At 37.8% G+C, this 25,085-nt stretch overlaps 1 protein-coding gene across 3 annotated transcripts in view; it reads right to left on the bottom strand.

Annotated features, from left to right (window-relative positions):
* PDSS2 (decaprenyl diphosphate synthase subunit 2) overlaps positions 1-25,085 on the bottom strand; it is a 120,040-nt gene that overhangs the window by 46,751 nt on the left and 48,204 nt on the right. For 2 of the 3 annotated variants that reach the window (XM_061366782.1, XM_061366780.1), the window contains exon 2: positions 22,954-23,085. The exons of the other annotated variant lie outside the window; for it this stretch is intronic. In XM_061366782.1, coding sequence (XP_061222766.1) covers positions 22,954-23,085 — 132 coding nt within the window. The remainder of the gene's footprint in view (positions 1-22,953; positions 23,086-25,085) is intronic. 3 annotated transcript variants of the gene reach the window in all.

The following is a 25,085-nucleotide window of genomic DNA, read 5'->3' on the forward strand; positions in this document are numbered from 1 at the left end:
TTCTTAACCTGAAGTACGAGTCAGTGATTAAATAATTCCGTATTTGAAAGCAGCTAATTTCAAAATAAAAAAAAATTTAAAAAATAAAAGTTTATGCAGTGCTGAACTTAGAACAACAAGATATGACAGCGTACAAAAGCAGAAACAACAGGGCAATGGGATTATGGACTCCTACTGATTCCATCCTGTTCCTGCTCCACAGCCCGTGTTCAGACAACAAAGAAGTGGTTACCACAAGAATTATCTACATAGCAAGGCAGTACTGAGAAAACAGTCAGTATCTTTAAAACACCTGAAGTTCCAGAACGGAAGCAGGCTAAGAACTGGGAAGGCTTTTTCACCAAATGCTAATATATTTCCACAGCCTTTGCTTCTAAAGTAAGCTCTCCCTGCAAGCCATCACCAAATACCCCGGAGACTCTATTTACAGACAACATGTTTCAAGAGATACCATTTTGTGCTCCACATGTGCCCTAATGTCCTCTTCTTTCTCCCCTTCCAAAAATCAACCCGTGTGCAGGAATGGTTATTCCAAAAAGGGTGGTACAGAGACTCAGGCAGTACCTGGGGGACCTTACTAAGAAGTTCTGATGGATCATAAACAGGTACAATTTCTGCTGTTAGGTGCGTTACTTAACCAGAGTTAACTGTGAAACGCAGCCCACCCTTCCCTCCTCAACTAGGATACCAGAAAGACTGAGGTTGGAAGGGACCACTGGGGGCAATCTAGTCCAACCCTGCCACTCAAGCAGGGCCAACCAAGACATGGTGACCCAGGCAGCTTTTCAGTATCTCCAAGGATGGAGACTCCACAACCTGTTTCTGTAAGCAGGACATACTGGCTCATCACTCTTTCAAGTCAATTACTATCTACCAATACTTTTCCCCCCACCTCTCCCAGTTTTTTTGTAAGATCCTCAGACTTCTTGGCTCCCTTTATCTTTTTTCACCCTACTCTGTTGTGGTTTAAGCCCAGTTGGTAACTGAGAACCACCCAGCCACTCACTCACTCTCTCCCTTCTTCCCTTTCCCTGCTCCTGGAGGGATGGGGAGAAGAACTGAAAGAATGTAACTCCCACGGGTTGAGATAAGAACAGTCCAGTAACTAAGGTATAACACAAATCACTGCTGCTACCACCAATAATAGTAATGATAAAGGAAATAGCAAGGGGAGAGAATACAGAACTAAAAGGGGAAAAGGAAAAGAAAACAATAAACACAAGCGGTGCTTGATATAACTGCTCATCACCCAATGACCGATACCCAGACTAACCCAAGCAGCGATCTCCTTCTGGGTGACTCCCCGCAGTTTATAGACTGGGCATGACGTGCTGTGGTATGGAATACCCCTTTGGCTAGTCTGGGTCAGGTGTCCTGTCTCTGCTTCCTCCCAGTTTCTTATTACCCTCCTTACTGACAGAGCATGAGACTGAAAAGTCCTTTATCAGAGTGAGCTCTATTTAGCAACAACTAAAAGCATCAGTGTTATCAGTACTGCTCCCAGACTGAAGCTGAAAATGCAGCACTGCACCAGCTACTAAGGAGAAAAATAACAGTTACAGCTGAACCCAGGACATCTCTTTAATGAAAATCTTAATTCACAGACCCTTCCTGCTTGTAGTGTGCAAAAGAGAACAGTATCTAAGTGGCCTCTTCTGGTCTTGACTCTGTGTTCCCCCACTTCTAGTACCAGGATACCTAACCTAGAGCTCTGTAAAATGCTTGACACAAAGTATCTCTTAGACTCTAAGCTCCTCAAGCTGTAATTGTCATTCTAGAAAGTACAAAGGACCCACTAACTTTACTAGTAATCACAAAACTACTCAGCGAGGTTCACTGGAGCTATATTGACTCTCTGACTGTGAAACACCAGCTTGCAGGATACTAGAAAAATGCAAAATTAGGTTATATAGACAATTAGATTCTAAACCAAGTGCAATTTTTTTCTTCCCCTTGCCCCTCTCCCCCAGTGAAGGCACACAGACCGCTGAGATTTAAGTATGTTTTGATGAACTTTGCTGAGCAGACTTCAAAAAATCTTTTATATCTGTCCTTATTAACTACCACAGTAGCTGCAACATCCTGCTGCTGCAAGGCCAAAGTAAGGAATACAACTTCTGTAGAAACCCTACACTCACACAGGCACTACATCTATAGAGAAAAATAAAGAACTAATGAAGAAATGCTGTAAGTATGCTTCTACGTTAAAAAAAAGAATAAAATTAAAAAAATCATTTTTTCATTTCACAATTTTATTTTGGATTAAAATTTCCTATTTATATGCCTTGGAGTCTGCCTCACCACACAGTATCACTAATGGTCTTATTATGGAGATGAGCATCTCATGCAGAATCCAACACAAATTTTAAAGCCTACACAAAACTGTATGGCAAAATACTGACGAAATTCTAAGAAAACAAAATAGGTTTTGATGGTAAATTTCCTATGCAACTTCTAAAAATTAATTTTGCAGACTTCCTTCCTGGCATCCTGCATACTCTTTATTGTTTGTGCTACCTTTAAAGATTTGGAGCTATGAAACATTAGCCAGTGTGATCTCCTTAAGAGCTCTTATACATGACTACAGTCCCCAATTTCAAGTCCTACTCTAAAAAGAAATAATAGCATTTTGCAAAACATATGATAAAACAGAAACATTACACAGCAAAATTGTATTGCTGTGAACAAAAGACTATAGCTTAAATACTCCTCTGCAGTACTTGCAATGGAAACTCAAGCTCTAGGTTAACGGCAAGAAAACTTGCGTCAGTTTAACTTTCATCATCAACTAACAGTGAGAACTACACTGGCCCTCTCAAAAGATGACAGGTTAAGCAAAGAATCATTAAATAATTTAAAATGTTAATAGTACACGTTATTTCACAGAAATGGATCAAATACTTAAATTATCCACTAAAATCCATATTCTAAAATTCTCAGCAATGGAAGCAACTGCAGCATACAAAGACAATGGAACTGATAAACCAAAAATTTTTTAAGAACTCTCATCACTGAACTTTTGAATTAAAGCGACTAACAGTATACACCCAACATCTGATTGTTTTGTCTGTGACTGTCAATATACAAAAGATAAATTTGGATGAAAACCCTCATAATTGGGATTAAAAATAAAAATGCATACCAACATCCATTCTGTTTCAGAGACAACTATAATAACACATATATCTGCAAACCTGAGAAATAAAATAGCTCTTGAGGAAAATTACATATGAAAAGGCACTGACTAAAGAATTAAAGTAATAATCTTTAGCACTGACAATGTATTTGGGCAGGTAAGTGATTTTACTTTTTTTTTTGTGTGACCAATGAACAGAAAGAAAAGCAGGGTGGGGAGGGAATGTGTTTAAACCAGTGAACATGTATGGCTGGTGCTGTGTTTTCACAAACAGGAAAAAATGTTCAGGATAAAGCAGCAGACTTAAGCACAATACCAAATATTCATTGCATGACTTGTATCCAACAGAAAATATCTACCACTGTTATACTTTAACAAGGTCAGAGACTAAGACGCCTGTGATTCCTCCTGTCTTGGTCACTAAGCTACCATAGGGTCATCTTCCACTTGAGGGATAAAGGAAGTTGAAAGACAACAGTTCTATGAACTTTACTGAGTATGCTGTTTAATTGCATTTCTGTCAGTCAGTTTATTTTTAAATCAGCTTCATATCTTACCTCTTTCAACTTCTTCCCCCTTCCTAGCATCACAGCTTTTGAAGTTAACCTTCTACCTATACTCCTTCATGTATATTTCCTTCTTTAGTCTTGAAAAGATATATTTTTGTTTGTATCACCCACTGAATATTGCTTACTTTCTTTTCCCCCTAATGTGCCTTAATAAGCTTCCCTCAGCCCATTATAGGACTTGAAAATGTTCTGATTTTTAGTGGGCAGATGTTCACTTGAATTCAGCAAACCAGTTTCCCTAAGTACTGCGGGTAGTTGGCAGGAGAGCGAAAGCGGCACTTGAAGTCCAGCTCCTCTCCCTTTTCTTAACGCAGTAATTATGAAGAAGGGTTTTGATAGTCTTGACTTGAATCATAATTAATTTAGGTCTACCACAGAACAACCAATTTTCCCTTTGTTCTCCAGACAGCAATTGAAAGTTCACCTATTTGCATCAGTTTCCAACTAGTGCCACTGATGTGCAAACAGCCACCACTGTGTCCCTACAGCATGGCTAGGAGCCCTCAAAACCTTGGAGCCAGTTGCTTGCAGTGAACTGCAAGTGATTCATATCTGCACTGTGATCTACCAGCAAAATGAAGCCCTAACTGGCGAACTTGAGTCTGAAGACTATCTGACTTACTCCTGTATTTGGCATTAGTAGCCAGCAAAGTAATAATGATCACAGCCTACAGCACAGCACATTTTTCTTTTTTTCTGGATGGCACCATCACAGTCATTACTCTTTCAAATCGAACAGGCTAAAAGGAAATTTCTAGTCTGGAAGTGTTAATCAGAAAAGCCAGCAGAAAAATACCGCCAAAATCAGTAAGTCAGACTCATGTCTTCCAGGACTTGGAGGCAGACATGGAGCATGGGACCAATAAAGAAGAGAACATCAAGAGGAAGCCTGCACAGTAAGAAGTATCTAACAACTGTAAGATCCAGACAAGCAGTGACAATCCAGATGTGTGAACAGATGAGGAGCAGGAGAGCTGGGCTGATGAGGTAAGAATCCAAATACACTTGCTATAGAGGCAAATTCTGTTGTGTTACAAGTTCAGTAGTGAGAAGAACGCAAAGGACATTCTACAGGGGACAGGTATTAAAAGAATGTTTTTCATTGCTCAAATGTGAGACATGGATAGAAGCCTAGGTATGCTTTTTTAAAAAAAGACCCATAGGCAAGGTTATGAGAAACATAAATAGCTCTGCATTTTATTTCAGTCATCTCAGATTTCATGAGCACCAGAAAGGGCTAAAAACGGAGACATCAATTACTCTTCCTTTTCTTAGAGACCCTTTCTACATAGCGAGAGAAGAAAAGTAGACTCTAGACATGTGCCAGTACTTACGTATTATTAACAAAAAGTAGCTTTACAGTTTAGGTTTTATAGATTATTTTTTTTCTCTCTCTTTTTTAAAGGAGGGCTGTCTAGCTTAATCTAACTTATCAAGCCAAAGGAAATAAACAAGACTATACATCTGAAGATGTAAAGAAAGAAATAATAAGATATCTAGAAAAAAAATCTTGGATTCGTTGAATACTGATGGTAAAAAGAAAACAAACAACAACAACCAAACAAAAACCCTCTAATAAAACCTATTATTAAAAATTATTTATAGGCATATTGTAAAATTTATTAAAATCTGACATTATTAAAATCACATACTGTAATCCCTATTTTAAAATCACTGGTTATCCCTATGGGAAGATTCACATTTCCAAAATGAAGTAAAACTGTCAAATGCAATATTGTCTTTTTATAAAGCAATTACCAAGACTTAAATTTCTAATAAATAAAAGTTGAAATTCGAGTTGTTGTCTGCTATAGATTAACGATTATCTAAACCATATCCAGTACTACATCAAGTCATAGCAAGAGCTAAGATGTTTAGTTCTTTAAAAACCTGCTTCTCTCATTTTGCAAATGATGATGCAGATAGTACATGAGAACACTGAATATTCTGAATAATGTATTTTGGCAATCTGATGTACTGTCACCGGCTTGAATTTCTAAACGGAAATTTCCTAGCTGAAGAAATGTTGCATTCAACTTGAAATCTCTATTAAAAATTTAATTTGCTACAAAGAGTTCATAACAAAACTAAAAATTTACGTATAAAGGAATGTGATCTCAATACATTTGTTGTATAAAAACAGTTTCATCAAAACCAGTAGACATTCTTTATAAATACGACATAATATTCAGAAGCATATAGTATTATACATAAGCAATATTTCCAATGATAAAACAAGCTGAATGGATTAGATAAATTAAATAGAAGAATATGAATACTTTTTTGAAACTATTTGAGAATATTTTTATATATGACCAAAACACCACAATTCCCCAGTTAAAAAGACTAAGCTGATTAAAACCAAAACAAAGATAAAAAAAAATGTGGCTCAGACCAAGCCAAACCAGCTATAATTCCTTCCCTCTCTAGCTCAAACAAACTGAAAAACTGATAGCAACAAATGCAAATCAGAGAAACAAGGCAAGGAAGAAAACTGATGAAGGAATGAATGAGAAAAACACAGAGACTGACAGGGAGCTGTGCAAAAACAATTATAAAGAGGATATACTAAAAAACCCTCGATGCCATGAAGAATTTTAAGAACTGCATGGGTCCATTAAGTAAGATTGGGCAGAAACATAACAACATAAAGGCAAGGGATATCAGAAAGCCTGTTATATTTTTAATCAATATATTTATACAACAGATATAAATATCTTTGAGCCCAGTAGTGAATAACATTTATAACAGCAGCAGTAGTTAAAATATTTTGGTTAGTAGGCCCAAAAAACTCGCACTCAGGAACTTGCACAAAAGGACTGACATAGATGGTAAACACCAGAGAGAATGAACCATCCTCAACACAGAGTCAACTGAGCTGGTTCAATATGCTTTGCCCAAATGAAAATATGAATTGCACAAAAAGTATCAGTCAAAAGATCAGAGCTAGACCTACAGAAAACAGATCATATACACATACAGGACTAGGGACTCTCAGGAAAAACACTCAAGGTTTGGAAAAATGTGAAAGGATGGTGAAGGAACAGATCATCCCAGATAATCAGCAAAGCTACAGGTTACCACTGTGGTCAATAAAGCTAGGATCCATTGATCATTTAAGGAAAGAATACTAGCAAAAGTAGTTGTTTCCGTCAACCCCAGCTTTCTGATGCCAGTAAAAATCATTACTAGGAAACTTCATTCCAAAAGAATTTGGGAAAGCAGGCAAAAGTTGAGAAGAGTCATACTAATAGAGTAAAGAAAACAGACAGAGAAACTACTATTTAATAAGTAGAAGGCTGACACCAAATCTGTAAGATTGACTTGTATCTGCACTACAGACAACAAATGCAAGAGAAGAAAACACTCAGATAATCAAGCCAAGGTAAAATAAAATCCAGCAGCTTGAATGTAAGCAAATCTAGAGAAGGATAAAGTGAAGGCACTTTCCAAAATCTATTATTAAGGGCAACAATGGACTTCGACAAAGGCACAATTGAAGGTAATACCTGAGGAAATCCCATTTAAGCAGAAGTATTAAAGCTGATTAAAGTTGGGGAAATCCTATTGCCTGTTTTGTATTGCAAGCCCATGTGACTATCAAAATGATGTCTCTTAGTTATTCATGTATTCATAAGCTATAAAGCCAAGGGAGGGAAACTTTTCAGAAAATAAACAAAAGACAACTTAGATTTGGCAGCAGATAATGTTAGTCCCGGTATCTGAAAACTTACTACTGGCCAGAAGCCCGTTTTCCTTTAAGGGTATCTAGATGCTTTCAAGCACTGGGATTTCCAAATGCATTTATTTCAGTCCCCTTATTCAGGAGAAATATTAAAATCAGCACCACTTTGCCCATTACACTTATTTCCCTGTGAAGGAGCATCCAAATCCAGGCTGAGAATCTGTTCTATTACTACAGATATATTAATTCTATCTTACGGCACAGAGAATAAACATTTCAAAATTCATTTTAAGCAAGTTCTGCAAGAGGAAACAACCTACATTCAGGATTCATATCTGTCTTCACACATTTAGGTATTCACATTGGTAATGCAATGCATTTGGCGCTGTACTAACCTGGGAATACATACAAGTGTTCCCAGAAAGAGCAGGAGATAAATTCAAACAGAGACGATCTACGAAATTATTTTATGTATATAAGGGTGTGTATTTTACCTAAGCGTGCATATTTTCTTTAATTACAGTTTTCTACATAACCATTAGGGGGTTCTAGCCATGCAAGTCACATTTATTAAAGGCAGCATGTCAAATAAGAGTTGACAATTACAGGCTATATCATACACATTATGCCAGATGGTAATGAGCCATACACAAAGGGCCAACCATCCAAAATAATCACACCATTTTCCACAGAAATGTTGAAGAGGTTATGGTTTATTACACAGTGCTCATTAGATATACAGTGGCAGCATTAGCAATTTTTCCTTCATTTGTGTCTCATTTAAGACTCTGCCCCCACAAGCCCATTCGAATTAGTACACAAGGTTAAAATCATTATGGTCAGAGGGAAAAAAAAAATTAAGTTGTATTTTTAGTTTACAATAATGGTGGATCAAAGGTCCCTGGAATCTATTATTCTCTCAACTATTATCTAACACAGGATATGAAAAAGAATGAAACTCATTGTCATTGCCATGAAGAAAGATAGCCTATTTTTAATAAGCAAACTCTGTGTTACTTACTTAATAACACTAAGTGAAAACGACGTTTAGGCTGTGACACAAAATGACAAAAGCCATAAAATTAAAAGCCGAAACTGAACTTTCAACCTTGGCTTTGAACTTTCTCACCTGCATTTCAACTTGCTACTTTAACAGCATGGAAATATTTAACTGTTCAAAAGGCAACTCATCCTTTGGAGCAGGTTGATAAGACAGTTGTCTCACAACTAGAGTGCCATCTCTAAGGAAGGACACATAAGACGATTTAAAGCACCTTTCTACCCAGCTGCATGCGCTGACTTCTAGCTAGAAAATGACTGTTGGAGACATTTATTTTCATGCCTTTTTGTGTTTAGAGAATGTACGTGGGTGAAAAGATGTAAAGAGGCAAACGTGAAAATTTGCCAGAACAAGCAAGGATATGTTTATTGCTTAAAAACATGTCCCCCAGACTCCAAGTGACAACCGGCATTTGGAAGTCAAAAAACTGCGTAAGAGAGGGAGGGCACTGGACATGCCACCTGACAACATGACTGCAGAGAACTGGCTTTTCAGTCTAAGCTCCTCTTGAGGCATGAAGAAAATCGCTCAGAAATCTGGGTCTCACAGCAAGCAGCCACCCAGCTCACAAGGCCAGGGTATCCTTACACCTCCCTGCTGGCCACTCCTGCTGAGATATTCTGCTGTTACACAAAATGCTGAATTATTCATTCAGACAGATGGCAAACAGTGAAAAAAGTCAGTCAGTCTGCAAGAGGTTACAGGGGAGAAAGGTGGGACACCTGGACCTGTTCCACAAAGTTACTGGAAGGGAAACATTACCTGACCTGGTGTCCTGGGTGAAGAGGATTTTTCTGAAGATTCAGTCCTAGGGATTTGCATCCTTTCAAATACTTGAGGGAGCCAACCCTGGACTTCCTGAATCATTAGTGAATACTTAGTGGCTAAAGAACACAGAGAAATGTTAGCAGCACATCTCCAGTTTGGGAATCCCCCTAGATAATTTCCTAGTTAAACTAGCCAACAAATCCTACCCGCGATTTTGCAATTTTTTGAAAGATAATAAAGCATGTTTTATTTAATAGGATCTTAAAAAATAGTAATAAAAAGAATCTTACAAAACTAAAAAGAATTCCATTAATTCCAGGCAATGCAAGTCTATGATAACTGAACAGGCACTCTGATAACTAAATACAGTAAACAGTTTTCTATCAACGACAACAATTTGCATCAAATTCATTATACCTACCAGTTGTACAGTTCATTTTATTATTGACAAAACTACCTTCCCCAACAAGGTGGCATCTTCACCAGCAGACACCAGCAAATGTGAAACAAGTATGAAACTTGTGCAATGTGAAAGGAACACAAGCCCCTGATTAATTATAAAATCCAAAGGGCATCAGGCTAATTTAAAGGTCTAAGCAGAACATAGCAAACATTATGTAGCAGTCTTACAGTTACTTTCACACTAAGTTTCCAGACAATCCAGAGTAAGTTTGAATTCCGTAATGTTAATTCAAAAATGGAAAACGAGTGGCCAATTCCAAGAAAGACAAACAAGCAAGCCCACCTCTGCACAACTTCCAGTGGTCTAGAAACAACAGAATCATCACTGATTCCTTAAACTGCAGTACCATGTTTTTTACAGCTGAAGGTAAAAATAAGACATTTGAACCCAATGGGATGGCAGAAAGCAAGACAAAAGAAGAGTTTAAAATGAAGCTAGCTTTACATTCCTTTTTTTGTTTACTGAAGTGAGCAAGTTGCAGGTATTTTAATAGGAGACTAAAAAAGGCAGGATAAAAGGTGAACAAAAGCTTTGGCAACAGCTGCTGTAGCCTAAATCAGAAGATGAGGTATGTACTAATGAATTAATTTGTGGATTGGATGACAGTGCTGTCACCAAAGCATGATGATGGAGAAAATCACTTATTTTGTTATGGAATGACCAAGATTCCTTCCCTTATGACAGCAGCATGTGTCAGCCAGAGTGCTTATGGAAAGATTCTAGACACAACCCATGACACCCATCCATCCAGGGTTACCCAGATTTGTTCCACAGGCCCTTAAAACTAAGTATCCTCCAATTACATCTCATAAATCTACTCCGTAACAAATCTGACATCATGGTTTAAAAATAATTTTGGCTATTCTGTGTTTTATTTAACCAAAATATTTAAATACTTGCACTAAAACCAACTGTGAAGGGAAATAAAAAGTCTCACATACAGGTAAGTGGAAGAAACAGGCTGCGAACAATTTTATGACAATTCTTTCTCTTATACTAGTTGTTCTTCAGCCCTCCAAGACTTTGAAGCATGGCTGTCGTATTATCTGCAATGACTATGGGAGGTGGTTTGTACCAACATAACAGAAATTCCCATCCCTGTGTAGTGCAACTATGCACAGATCGCCAGCATGAATTATCACTCCCAGTGTTTTTCTGAAATCTCTCTGAAGAGTTTGTCTGTAATTGTATTCAATGTAGCTGAAAGTTAAGGTGCAGTAACCATGACATTAAAGCTCTGCTACTAATGACACCTGAAATACACAGAACCTCTTTATGTGAGAGAAAAGAAGGTAACCTTTTTTATGCAGTGAAGAATGAACACCTGATAAATAAGCAGTCCTGTTAAGAGACTAGATTGTTCATATGTCTAACTGCACAAGAAAAGGCATGAAAAAATACAGTGTGAATCACCAGAACACAGTGTACCAGATAGGGTTGGGGTTTATTTTATATATATAAATATGTATCTATTTTATCATGCTTATATAAATCATGCTATATATTCTGAAATACCAATAAATATCGAACTCACTGAGGGGAAAAAAATAAAAATCAAACCATACACTGCTTGCAGAACTACAGGTACTTCATAGTGTCAAGGAAACCTGTCCTTCTGAACAGCGATAACAGCATTTATGTTAGCGATTAAAAGTATGGTTATCACACCTGCTCTCTTCTTCCCTTCTGAACTTTCAATGTTCAGAACTGGATAGGGACATCAATACCATTAATTAAAATGTTTTATTATAGGAATGTTTTTGCTTTTCACAAAGCAGAAGTATGCAGCAGATGGGTAAGGCCTGCTATGTACAAGGAAGGAGACTAATAGCTGAAGGGAGACAGCAGACTTCTTGGAGACCTTGCCCCTTATACCAGGTGTGTTGACAGAACTGCCAGCAGGGAAAGGATAATAAACCTTTTGGAGCAAGGCAATGACTGCTGCTTCTGGGACCATATCAGCATAGTAACAAGCATTTGGTGCTGTTGATGCCTGCAAAGTTTTATCATTATTCTTAGTATATATCCTATGAAAATGGAGTATTGTGGAATATTGAGAAAATGTCTTTTGATGAAAAAAAAAACCTGCTACTGTACCATTGATGTAATTTCCATCTATTTTTACCTTATTTACAGCAGTTCTATATGGTATCTGCAAATCTCATGCTTTCATTTTTTTGTCCTTTCATCCCAGAATGATTCAATCTACACACTTCAATACGGTATAAAACACCATCAACCAATTCAAGCAACATTAACCTCTAGTGAGTGATGGTGGAAAGACAGCTATATGCTAATAAGCCATCTTCAAGAACAAGCTTAATTTCTGCAGAATTCTTACCTGAGTCCATAAAGTAGGATCCTTTATTGATTGCAGTCACTACTGTAGCTTTGCTAAAATTCAATTTGCTGACTGGAACAGCACATGAATCTAGCTGAACTTTTTGTACTGGTTTTATTATGTGAGTATCAGAAGCCAGAATGAAATTTCAGCTCTAAGAGACTGATGTAAGCTTTCCACAAAACACTGTTTGGTGAAACATAACAATTATGCAAAAGAAAGCGGAAATACTGCACAGTACGTGAAAAGTTTCATCCCTTTCTGGAAATATTAGACACAAAATTTACTTGGCTGCATCTTCTCTTTCCACAAAAAAGTATACACAAATTTGGCCAAGTCCTTGGAAAAATTAAAAACTGCAACTGCAAATGCTTTAACGGACTTCAAGAGCTGGGCAATCAAGCTCCTAAAATCTCACATGCACTGAACGTGCTTCATAATCATGCTGTCGGTGCTGATCGGAAGTTTTCAATTGCTGCAAACCCTAGAAAAACACATCACTTTTCTGATTTCTTTTGATGGCCCAAGCACCTTCTCAAATACAGCATGTTAGAATACCATGTCGTATTCATATTCTTGAAATCTTTATCCTTCATTCTCCAACTCCTTATTCCCCTTCTCAAATCACCACTTTCATCATACATGTTTCTAGTAACTTAAATTCAGAATGCAACCGTTATCTCCAAATCTGGACTTGCTAGTCTTGCAATCTGTCTATACCTAAAATCTCTTATTAAGTAACAATTTAACTTTCGTCTTGAGCCAAGGTGTAACAAACAAGGACTAACATTCTCCATTCCAATTTACTGAAATACCATCTCACGCCTATTGAAAATGTTTCTGTGAAGATGATTAATTTATATGAGTCATTTTCATTAGGTTAATTCTTGCTACTGTTCCTTCCACTGCTGCATCAAAAAAACCCAAACCACTTTCCTTGTGAAGATGAAGATCTACCATACGAAGACATCAGCATGCACTCTTATTTCACAGTCAATGCCTACTTCAAAAGGAGTCGGCCCCAAAATTTGTTTCTCTCAGTTCAGCTGTCACCCTCTGATGAAAATTCAGTTTCTGAAATAAGGAATTTTTGATTTTACATTCTTCTCCAGAGTTCAACTTAGAATCCTTCCCCCCCCTCCAAAAAGAAAACAAACCAACACAACAACCACCATGTCACGTGGAAGTTTTAGGCAATCTTCTCTTGCCTTTTCATGTTTTTCATGCCAAAGAAAAATTATCACCACCTTTAACAATCCTGGCTATAGCACTACAGTAAGTGGTAGATTCTCTCTCTTTCCTTTTATTTTCTCTACCTACCAACCTGTACGCACCCACAGGCCCACTTTTATATTGGAATATATTACAAATATTGAGGATTCTTTGTCCAGCAACACAGTGTCCTGTCTACACCACCCACAATAACAGGCTGGTGGGAGGGGGGTGGTTAGTTATGCCTTACAAGCATCTCAGAGCTGACAAATTCCACAGGATAATTTACTGAAAATTAAAAGCCAGATACCAGTGAAACAACTGAATTAATTAATTTACGTAATATATAGTGTGATCAGGGTCCAGAACATGCTGTTATTTCAAGTGGAAGAGAATGGATGTTGCATGGCCCTTACGCAGTCTCCTGAACTCTAAACAAAAAATGATACCTTCTGAGCTAGGAGGGCAATGCTCATTAGCAGTCAGGCCCACTGTTATTTATACTCAATCCCAAAACAATCTGTCACCACCACAGAAACAACATGTTCCCCATATATATTCAGATGCGCCACAGATACTGACATAATTCTATATACATATACTTGTGGAGTATAATGAAGACCACCTCAACTCCACTCCAGCAGATGAAAAATTTTGTAGTATCTTCAGTTACGTTACATCAAAGTACTGACTGAATCATATTAATAAAACTAATATATACAGTAAGCCTTGTCGTGCTTCATATTGCTACAATTTTTTGAGTATATTAGAAATTTGTATTGAAACTGAATAACTGTATAGCAAAATCTGTCAAGGAAGAAGTTACTAGGTTGTGCTTGGGAACAGGAGAGCTGGCACTTCAGCAGATGGGAAAGCATGGGAGATATTTTGGGATATGTAAGACAAATAAATTATACAGATACATGTACTTAAGAACTTTCTGTGAAGCTATTGGTCATACTGACATCATGATTCTGATGAATAAGCAGTCCCCAGAGCTGTTCTGTGTTTTCATCACAGCACTGGTTTGTGCTTAGGTGATGGCTGGAAATTTCTCTTCACAAATAATATTTTATTTTTTGCAAAGAAAACATAAAAGTTCTTAAGCAGAAGTTTATTACAAGGGAAAGATTTTACAGCAAACCACCAAAGAACAGCTCTGGCGAAGTGCTCTGATGCGTGGAGATGCCAGGGAGACTGTGCTAGGTCTTGTTACCTACAGGTCATCAGGCCTTTCTTTGAAAAGCTCCCACTGGGGTGAAGATAGGACTTTGTTGCTCCCACAGCTGCTCCTGACATAGCATGCTATGCTGCACATTGTGGTAATCCAGTAGTCACTTCACAAACAGTGAGAGGAGGAAGCTCCAGGAGACAGCAGGCAGTGTTACGATTTCTCCAAGGTAAGCTATCCCTACCATGCTTTCTGTGATACTGAACATTACTTCCTTTTTTTGAAAAACAAAACAAAACCCCTTTGTAATATACATACTGAGTTTACCTTGCTCAGCTACCTAGTGCTAAGCAGACATTCTGAATCAGATTTGAGTCCAGATCTCTGCAGCCTTTCATTAGCTTTAATGCACTGCGTTTTGATTTATTCCACAGCAAGAGGACCTTTTCCTATTCAACACATAATTGCTGTATTTGCACACACTACGCATGCTGAAAACAATAAAAGTTAATGAAGAAAAGTACTGGTTGTAATGAATTAGTAATATTGTTAGATTTATGTTTGGAGTTTATTGTTGTAGGTGGAAGATGATCAATACGAATACATAATCAAGTTGTATGTGTTTTTCATCTCCTGAGACTTGTCTTGTAAATGAGATGAAGAATCTCATGGGACTTATACTAGAGAGCAAAAACTAAACAAAATAATTCAGAATAAGAGCTTAGATTTCCTCCCAATGAAACTAAGGTAAAACTACCAAGGATTGGGAAGCAAAATTATACATGCTTTAAAGATTATAAAAGACACCACTGCTCATATTTTGACATATTTTTTCCATTATCTTTCAAACAAATAATTTTGTCAAGAGTACTGTACTTATTAATGTACTTTGATACTGAATATTTTAGGACCATGCATTTTTCTCTGCCAGTTAATTAGCTAAGCTTCAAAAGTACATGCTAGTTGGGATACTGCACCTTCACTGAAAGCCGGCCTTCCAGAAGATAGGAATAAGAATAGTAAGTCCCAGAGGAAATTATTTTTATGATATAGACTCCTAATGTGCCCCAGTAAAGGTGAGAACCGATTGTTATGGCCTATTGTTACTATAATTAGAAGTCAAACACCAATTAGCAGTTCCATTAATAAGATTAATCTCTGCAATATCTGCAGCTGAGACCCAGGGCTTTGTGTGCAATAAGCCAATGTGAATTTAAAGTGCAACAGCTATTCTGCACTAAAACTTACAGTTTGAATACTTACACCAGACAAAAAAGAAAAATGCTCTGCCTTCTTTGAGTTTAAAGATATTCTATCACGACTTACTTACATGACTGATGGGAAGAGATACAACGCAGCATGAAGTCTCCCAGACTCTGTGACAGCCACTCCCTTTGCAATGCACTAATTCACTTTTCCATTACTGACAAACTCAGACAAATAGTAATGGAAAAACAAACAAAACAAACAGAAAAGAACCCCACTAAACTCTACCTTTTTACAAATATGGAAGCACCCTTCACATAACAGGAGTTCATGACAGAGTTAGGCATAATTTATTTATTTCAAAATACAAAGGTAAGAAACAGTCAAATACAGTTTCCCAAGTTACTACACTGTACAGTTCAGAATATGGAAACAAAAAGAAGGTCAAGGTCTGAAGATGAGGTGAAAAGTCACATACTCATGCTCTTTATGTAGGAACCAGAATAATAATTTCCATGGTCATTCTTTGATTTTATTTCATCTGAGTTTATTTCATCTTTTACAATAGCTTTCCAATAGATAAACCTACATCATGAAAGCCAGAAAGAAGGCTTTTATAACTTTTAGTAGCAAAGAGGTCAAGGCAACCTCTAAGTGCTGCTTACACTGTTACAAGACAATTAATCTCACCTTCACCAAAATCTACGCATGTTTGCCATGGCTTATTAGCCAAGAGGCTTTGTAACAGATTTGCATTTTCCTTTCTTCCTTTTAAAGGGAGGCTATCTGATTCTTTGTGTGGAACTATTAATTAATCAAATAGAGATTTTGGAGACACATTTCAGTTGGAAAGCATTTAAACGATTACTAAAAATTACAAACACCTTTAAGCTAGTCTACAGTAGAAAGAACTGGCTGGCAAAATTTTACTGGCGAGGTGAGCAAGTAAAGGTACAGCCTGCACAGTAAAAGACCTCCTTTGCAGGGTAACATTTACCTGCTCCTAAATGAGAAGGTAGCCCTTCGTTATTGTAGTGACCTGCTCCAACTGGAGATTTGACAGTCTGCTGATTCAAGACCAGCATTACCATCTCTCAGCTGTTAGGCTGTATTCACAAGGACAGGACAGAGGCTACTTGCCAATAACTGGAGCTCTCAGCGACTGCAGAGCCCAAAGTACACATCCTCATGGAGTATTCTGTTTATCACTCAAAGTGCAACACCTTTAACATTTTTTTTTCCAGGTGTATTCACACCTCATACACGGTTACAGGCACAGAGTATTGCCATTTCAGATTCCTCTCAACCATAAAACCCCTGTTCAGCCACAGTCCAGGACACATGCAGAAGTAAAATCAACAAACCAATGTTCATTTGCGTGCGTCTGTGCAGACCGCAGGTCTCAAAACATACCATAACCACTATATAACCTCTGCACTTTTGACTATGCTAGTCCATATTTATCTTTACAAACTGAAGTTCTCCAAGGATCATCAGTCACACAGCTTCAATTCCCTCGAGGCAGCCTGATTGTTTTTCATGCATACAGCAATTAAAGACTGCTCTAACAAGCACAGCATCACCTCTGCTACACCTGCCATGGCATGGGTTTTGGAGAAAGAACAGATAGAGCTGCAGATGGCAAACTGTCACCTATGAGAAATGGAAGAGATTCCTAGTGTCCCTGCTAATATACAGCAACTTTTGGTGGCATATCCCTAAAACAGACAAGACCTCTAAGCTTGTGTTCTCACAGTAAGTGTTGACACAGCCCACATTACTAATTCTGAAAATCTGGAATGGAAAGCTCTTTGGATATTTCATCTCTCAGAAGACCTTATGGACACCTAACAGGCTAGATTATGCCAGCATCAGTGTGGCCTCTCGTGAGCTACATATTCATGAGTGCACAGCAACTACAGCATTAAAGAAAAAGAGCGTGAGGCCACAGACAGGGCGTAGAAAGTTCATTCATCTGTTTAAAACACGTTTTGATTATCACCATATGCACACTATGGTCTTGAAAGACTTGACTTTCATGAAGAAAGCTAGATGAGTCTGACCTCATTGCTGGAGATTGGTTTACAGACCTGAGATCCCTTCCAACTTGATTTATCCTAATAACCTAGATGTACTATCATCAGCATCTGGTTTACCCTGAAAAGAGTGTAACAAAAGGTTGTACTTTCTCTGAAAACAGTGGAAAGCTCTTTGGAAGCCAGGGGAAGGAAATTAAGGTAAAGCTTTGGTTTAATATCTAGAAAAGCTGCGAATAAGCTAGATGGAGCTGCAAAGGGACAGAGCAATATGCCCTCTGTGCTTAGAATGACACCTACCTGCCTGCCTGCTTTGCAACTAAAAAAACTTCCAGCGGAAATGAAACTAATAGATGAATAAACCCTCTGGTTAAGATGGGGGTTACCTTTAAGGTGCAGACCAGTGTTCCTTTAGAGAAGGTGAGAACAAGATGACTTTGGCATAGCCACAATAACAGACCATGTGAAATCCAACTGTGTGTTCAATGTGTGTCTGTCTGCAAAAAAGGGTAACCAGGGCTCTTAATAATTACTACTGGAATCCAATCAGCAAAAGACCCATCACCATAACAAGGAATTGGCATCTGCTGCTATCTTCCACTTAAATTGGGCTGTTGTTGCAAGCAACATCAATGCTGGTTCCAAAATCATTTCTAAAACATCAAGTAAAAGGAATATATGTTCATAATCACTGTCACTACAGTATTACTACCACTCTTTCAAGTGGCAGGAAGAATAGAAATTCAGACAAGTTTACCGAGTGAGTATCATTGTCTTGTAGAAAAGCATGTTCATCTTGCAAGAGAATAACTCCTGGAGCTTCAAAGGCCAGCTGCACCATTCTGTGAGTGAACAGGCAGGGACAGAGGCCAGTATTGATAATATCAACCCAGAAATCTGTTTGCTGGATTTACCAGGTTTTAGTACAGATCTCAAATAGTACTTTTCATATTCTATTCCACACATAGGCACACACTTGCTGAGTTTGGTGGAATAGAAAGGTCTTTGCCTGTCAACAACCATAGGATCCACCAGTATGAATACCCAGGCAGATTTGACTGGAAAAAATATAGATTTTTAAGCCTCTGACAAGCATCCAAGGAAATCTGCAGAGCTGACTCAATGGATGTCAGCACCAGAGGGTATTTTTGACATTGGCACTAATGGCAAAAACAAGAAGAAAGAAAAAAAAGAAAAAAGAAAAAAAACAACAAACCATGAGAGAGAAGAAAATAACTTGCTGTATTAGAGCCAAAGGTACTGAGGCCTGAAGAGATGGTGTAATTTTGTTCTTTGATGTTACTTACATTTTAAGCTGCAACATAGGCTATGTCAGGAATTCATTACTTAACATAAAGCCAAGGAGATTCCTCAGTCCCCAGCCAGTTGTATCTGGCAGTGCCAGACATGAACAGAAAAAGATGCCCCTGCTGGGTATTCAGTGAAAGGACCCAAGCCAGTCTTGGGATTTTCAACTATAAGAAACTAGCTCCAATTATGAAGCATAAAGCTATAAGTGTTCAGAAGCAGTATGATCCTGGAGCTTTAATTAAAAACCTCCCTTCCAGCAGCAAAGGAGAAAACCAGTAAGCTGCGTACTTGACTATCCGAGTGATTTTTGTTCTGAAAGAAGGCAAGAGAGTGTTGACTAGTATAACCACTGGTTAGGAAATGGTCTTATGAAAAAAAAACACCTCTTATAAAACTCTAGGCTCTTGTGTCACATCTAAGATGTTCCCTAATACTATTAGCATGATAAATGATCATTACTTAGATTCCACCTAAACCCAAAAGTGAGTTCTGCTTTCTCTTTGGCACAGGAGTAGGAAGGAGTTTCAAGGGAATACAGGATGTATGCTTTGCTTGAGTATAGGCAAGGACATCAATCCTTACACGATACTACTTGCATATGCTGTAGGGAGCGCTGCACTTCATCATTACATTTGCAATGCTTCCATAGCCAAGGAAATGCTTTCCTAAAGGTTAAGAGAACAGCAGAAAGTTTCAACATTAGGAGGTCTGTCCAGCAGCCGAAATAGAGCTGTATATCATACTGCTACTTCTCTTCATCCTCTTTTGGGATCACTGGTGCTGAGCTGGAAGTAAAGCCAGGTTCTTTTTCCCACCAACAGGAATACAACCAGGCTGCTGGCAACCTTATAGTGAGGTGGCTGAACAGAGTAAAGCATGCCAAGCAGGCTTTTACCACACTTCCCCCCTTATCTGCAGCATGGCTCATAAGGCAACCAGCAGTTACTATGATATTCTTGCACACAATGACCCCCACACCCCCAGCTTAATGTGGGCAGGTCACGTCTCCTGCAAATTATTAAGTGCTAAAGCTGGAGGCAATGCTGGCCAGAGGCAGCACCATATAACTATATTAGCCCTATTCCTGTAACTACCTAAATTGTAATCCTCATTATTCTGGAAAAGATTGCGCTCTGGTAGCAGGCATCATTTTTGTTCCATTGTGTACCAGTAAAACACAGATGCCAGCTAAGCAACTACTTAATCTATTTTTATACATATAGGTCAATTGTCCCATGAACTGACATATATAGAGAACAGGAGAATAGGATTAAAACCCATTTTTGTGCTATTCCAAATCCAGCTCTCGGTGTCTTTCTGTTTTAATTGTGGTTATTGTATTGCTTGCTTATATTGTGATTTAGGAACATAAAACAAGGAGAAGAGGTTATGCAGAACACGCCAGATTCCAGGATGAAAAAGTCCACCATGTTTCTTTGTGCTTTTTTAAGTTAAATGATTATCATACTGTTACATATTCCTGGTCACAGATTGCACATTTAGTGCAGTACCAGATATAGTGAACTGATGTAACCTGGCTATTCACTGTGGACCGAATATTTAAAGAGAGCACAAGAGCTGGTTCCAACACAAACAGTGGGAAAAGAAAGACTGGGCTGGTGCAATTGCTGACAACTACTGGAACAAATTAGCTCATGCTCAGATTTCAGGAATACAATTAATTAATCACTACTAAGTACCCTAAAATCAAGTGAGCCATATCCCAGCTAACAGTCCACAACATAACGTTCACAGCACGTATCAGGCAATGAAGATGCTCATTACAGTGCCAGAACTAGTGTTTCTAGAAAAATATTATATATAAAGATGAAGTAATTATATGGCACGGCAATAAAAAGAGCTGTAGAGTTTACAGCTGAGCTGAAAATCTGTAAGAATCTGTTTCCAAGAAATACTTTTCAAAGCTGCAGACATATGAACAATGAAGTATTAGGCATATTTCTTCAGATCACTGAGGGATATACTTTGCTTTTGTTATATACATCTAATATACACACCGTAACCAAGAGAGCAAGCAAAAATGTACTAATGGAAAACAATGTCATTTGCTCTTATTCAGGAGAAAGCAGTTTGTAGAACACTATTTGTAATACATAAAACAATCACAAAAACCCTTTAAGATCATAATTTTACAAGCTACCTGTTCTCTTAGATTTATACAGTGGAGAAATCAAAATCAGAAAATAGACCTACGTTTAACAGCATATTTGGAAGAGTACCTTAGATAAAGACAGTAGTCCAAAGTCAAAGACAAAGCCCATCATTACCTTAGCAGAGGGCAAGAAACGCCCACTATGGCACAAAACGAATCAACACACTGGCATTCTCCTAGTGTGCAGCAGTTTGCCTGTATTTACACAATGCTACAGACTTCAAGTGTCATTGAAAATCTATTTAAATTAATAACTCCATGGTTATCACTTTTGCAGACAGTAATGAACCTTAAGTGAACCTGTGTGTGTATATTCAGAAGTGCTTCATTTTTGGAGTACCTTTGTAACTCTGAACTAGGTATTATAATGGTTGTTGACTTGCTCAAACTTAGATTATTAGGCTAGATTTTCAGCTGGTTGAACTGGCATAGTGCCAATGATGTCCATTTACATCAAATGGGTCATTATTAATTCAAGGTCTTATTTGCTCCTTAATGAATATTTTCACTAGTCACCTTCCCAACGGCAGCTTTAAATGCTCAAACATTACCTCCACGGTCAGAATTATCATACTCAAGAACTTAGTTATCGAAAAATAATGCTTTTTCTCTCCTTCTATGAGACATACCTAAGGTAAGCTTTTTTAATCGTTTATGAAACAAACTAAAATACCTCCTGTGCCATAACTGACTAGAATTATGCTTACATACAGCATCATTTGCATATAAATATAAAAATTTTACAACCCTAAGGGGACATTAAGGATGAAACAAAACAAGAATGGAATTAAACAGCTAAATGGACAACAGAGCCCTCCATAACAAGCCTCTTTTACAGCCTCATCTTTTTCCTTATTTATTGTTATTTCTGTCTGTACCCATTCACACATTCTTCATCTCTGTTATTTTAAGATACTACATACATTTTAACATCTTTGTTTGGTCTTTCAATTTTACAATGCTATCTCTGCACTTCTAAAACAAATGAGGATACAGACACTTCACTAATTTTGTGCATCTTCATTTAATACATCACAGTGGTCAGAAACACAATTGACTGACATACGACTGACTTTCTCCCACCCAACCGACACTCGATATTTTTCACAACGATATCAAAAAGTCAGGTTTTACAATTTTTCAACCAAATCTCACTCATTACCTCAGTAGAACAGTTAGCTGCCAAACACACAAAGGAGAGCAGCCACTCTTTTTGAGTTCTGTCGTTACTAGCATTAAGGAGTTTAGTTTAAATGCCTAAAAAAAATATTCAGGAAGTTGAGAACCTGAGAAACCTCAATGGTAAACTCAGTAATTCTGCTGCAAATTGTGGGAGGTAAAAACTTTAATTAAGCTGCTTTTTCTGTGAGAAAATATCCTTCTAAAGTTCTACAGCAACGTCTACATGCTCAGTGAAACCTACTGGTATTCCACAAGACCTGGCAATCTGACTGAAATTTCTAGTGAGTAGGTGTACTTGAATAACACTGGAGTAAGTCAAACTGAAAATATTCTATCATCTTTACTTTTTTGATTGTGAGTACCACTTACCAAACTTTCAAATAACTATCTTGACCCAAATATATTTAATCTGGTTGTGCCCAAAAGCCACAATTAAGATATAAGCATGCATACTATAACAGCTATACAAAAATTAGGAAATCGTTTTCACCATGGAAAGCATGAGGAACAAAGTTTCACGATTAGGTAAATACTTTTTTCCTTAATGGCTAAGCAGGCCACTTAAGATGCCTTGATAGCACCATGAAGTTGCCCATCAAATGTACTTTGGTGTATCTTGCTAAAAAATGTTACTACATACCTGGAATAAATTCCACTGACCATGTTGTGCTGGAAAGAGATGTCTGCTGTGCTGGGTCCAGCAGCTTTGGAAATAAGCAATACGACCAAGCCCCGCATCTGTAAGTTATGTCGGCTATCATACACAAAACCCCTGAAAAAAGGACAGAAAAAAAAATATCATGTTTTCACAATCTACTTTCACTGGTCATACCACAGTGGAGAGAAAAACTCAGACCTCAGTCTGCCATCCTTTCATCAACTCTTTAATATGCACATTTACATGGAAATAAGCAACAACTATGAACCCTAAACAAAAGAACAGTTTAAATGCTGCACGTGTAAATTTGGGGTCAGAAAGAAACTGCCACCAAATATGTATCTGTTGAAAGCAATTCTAAATGACCGCTTAGGTACACCAACTCAGAAATCAACTTGTTTCAAAGCAAGCTTAGTTTTCCTTTTTGACTGTAATGTCTCCAATTGCATTCTTCCTGTCTTTGTCAAATGCTTTCTAGTTCATATGTTCATCAATTAGGCTAGATCATTAGAAGACAACACATTCCAGATGCTATTAAATTTCTAAACTAATTTACAATAAATAAGAGCCCTTATCTCTGATATAATAGAAATGATTTGTTAAAATATATCATATAAAGAACTACATCACAGATTACTAAGCACTTCAACTCATTTTATTCCGGAGTATAATTTTGAAGGAAATTAAAACAGAACTGTCTTTGCAACATCTGAATTAAAATTTAAGATGTTGATCTTGGAAGTGTTTCAATAAAGAAAACAGTGGATGCAACCTGAAATTTCACCTGGATTTTTTCATTACATCTACACCACTTTACAAGGCAAGAATACCTTCAGTATACTATTTCATTTACACAGACACATAAACATTAAAAAGTCATAATTTAAATAGCTCCCTTCTGTGTGAAAGTTCCTCTGCTACTGCAAATAAAATCTTGACTTTTTTTCTTGAGTCTTTACAGCCTGTTCTACAGTGACAGGAAAATGGTCCAAACTACGTGCTCTAGGAGGAGAATGGTAGGGTCCACCTAGGGAACTGGTGCCAGACAGCTACTGAACTTGATCTTCACACCTGCATTGATTTGAAGTGAATGCTTCCTTCTTCACAGAAGCCCTGAGCCCAGACTCTGTGCAGCTACATCCTACAAATGCCACTAGCAATTAACATAAGAGGAGGCCAGCATGGCTTTCTACAACTCACATTTGTAGCCCTGGCAGGGTCTAGTTAGCCAAACGAGGCCATGACTTCTTGCCCACATCCTATTTGCTTCACCTGCAGACTATCAGGATGCTCACTCAGGACAAGTTAAGTGTGACATGTAAGCCCAGTAGCACAGCATGCCAGACTCCAGCAACATGCTCTCCACTTACTTGGTAAAGTACCAACTTTTGCCGAATTTCCAAGAACGAGTGCAAGTGTGTATGGCTTCAGACAGTTACAGAGTTTAGCTGAACTAAGCTGAGGTTTTAAGAACCAGGTGGTTACCAACCATGCACAGACAAAGCTGAAATTTAGCCAAAAGCAAGCACGAGCCACCAATCTTAATCTGCAATAATGCAATTAAGCAGTAGACTCTCTTACCAAAGCACTAAAATGCAAAAAGCAATTAACACATTACCTTGCTAGCTATCTTAAAATAAACCAATTAAAATGTTTCTGAAAATTAGGAGAACTTGGGTGATCAATATTTTAGTGGAAGACATTCAGCACGGATTTTAGCACCTTAGTTAAGGCTCAACTTCCTGAGGAGAAACCATAGAGCCACCAGCTCCCACTTCTTTGATCCTCAAAGAGCCTTTAAAAAAAATAACACAAACCAAACCAACAGAAAAACCCCCAAACCAACCAAACAAAGCATCCAAACAAAAATGCCAAACCCCAGAAACACAATCCTGACTAAAACAGCATAAAAAAAAAACAGTGCAAGGAAGATGCTATATATAAGGGCTCACTTCCCTGAGCAGAAGTGATTTCTTTAAGATCAGCCCCCCAGTACTTGCCAACCACTCAAGCCTAGGAAAGTTCACACAGCTCAGGTCTCTTCCCAAGAGCACGCACTGCAGTCCTACAATGGGGACCTTTATTTTTTTTATGAGGTACATATAGTGAGGGTA

This window comes from Neopsephotus bourkii, unplaced genomic scaffold (assembly GCF_033783945.1).
Source record: "Neopsephotus bourkii isolate Nb327-2 ecotype Australia unplaced genomic scaffold, CSIRO-AGI_Nbou_v1 NB_1358, whole genome shotgun sequence".
NCBI lineage: Eukaryota > Metazoa > Chordata > Aves > Psittaciformes > Psittacidae > Neopsephotus > Neopsephotus bourkii.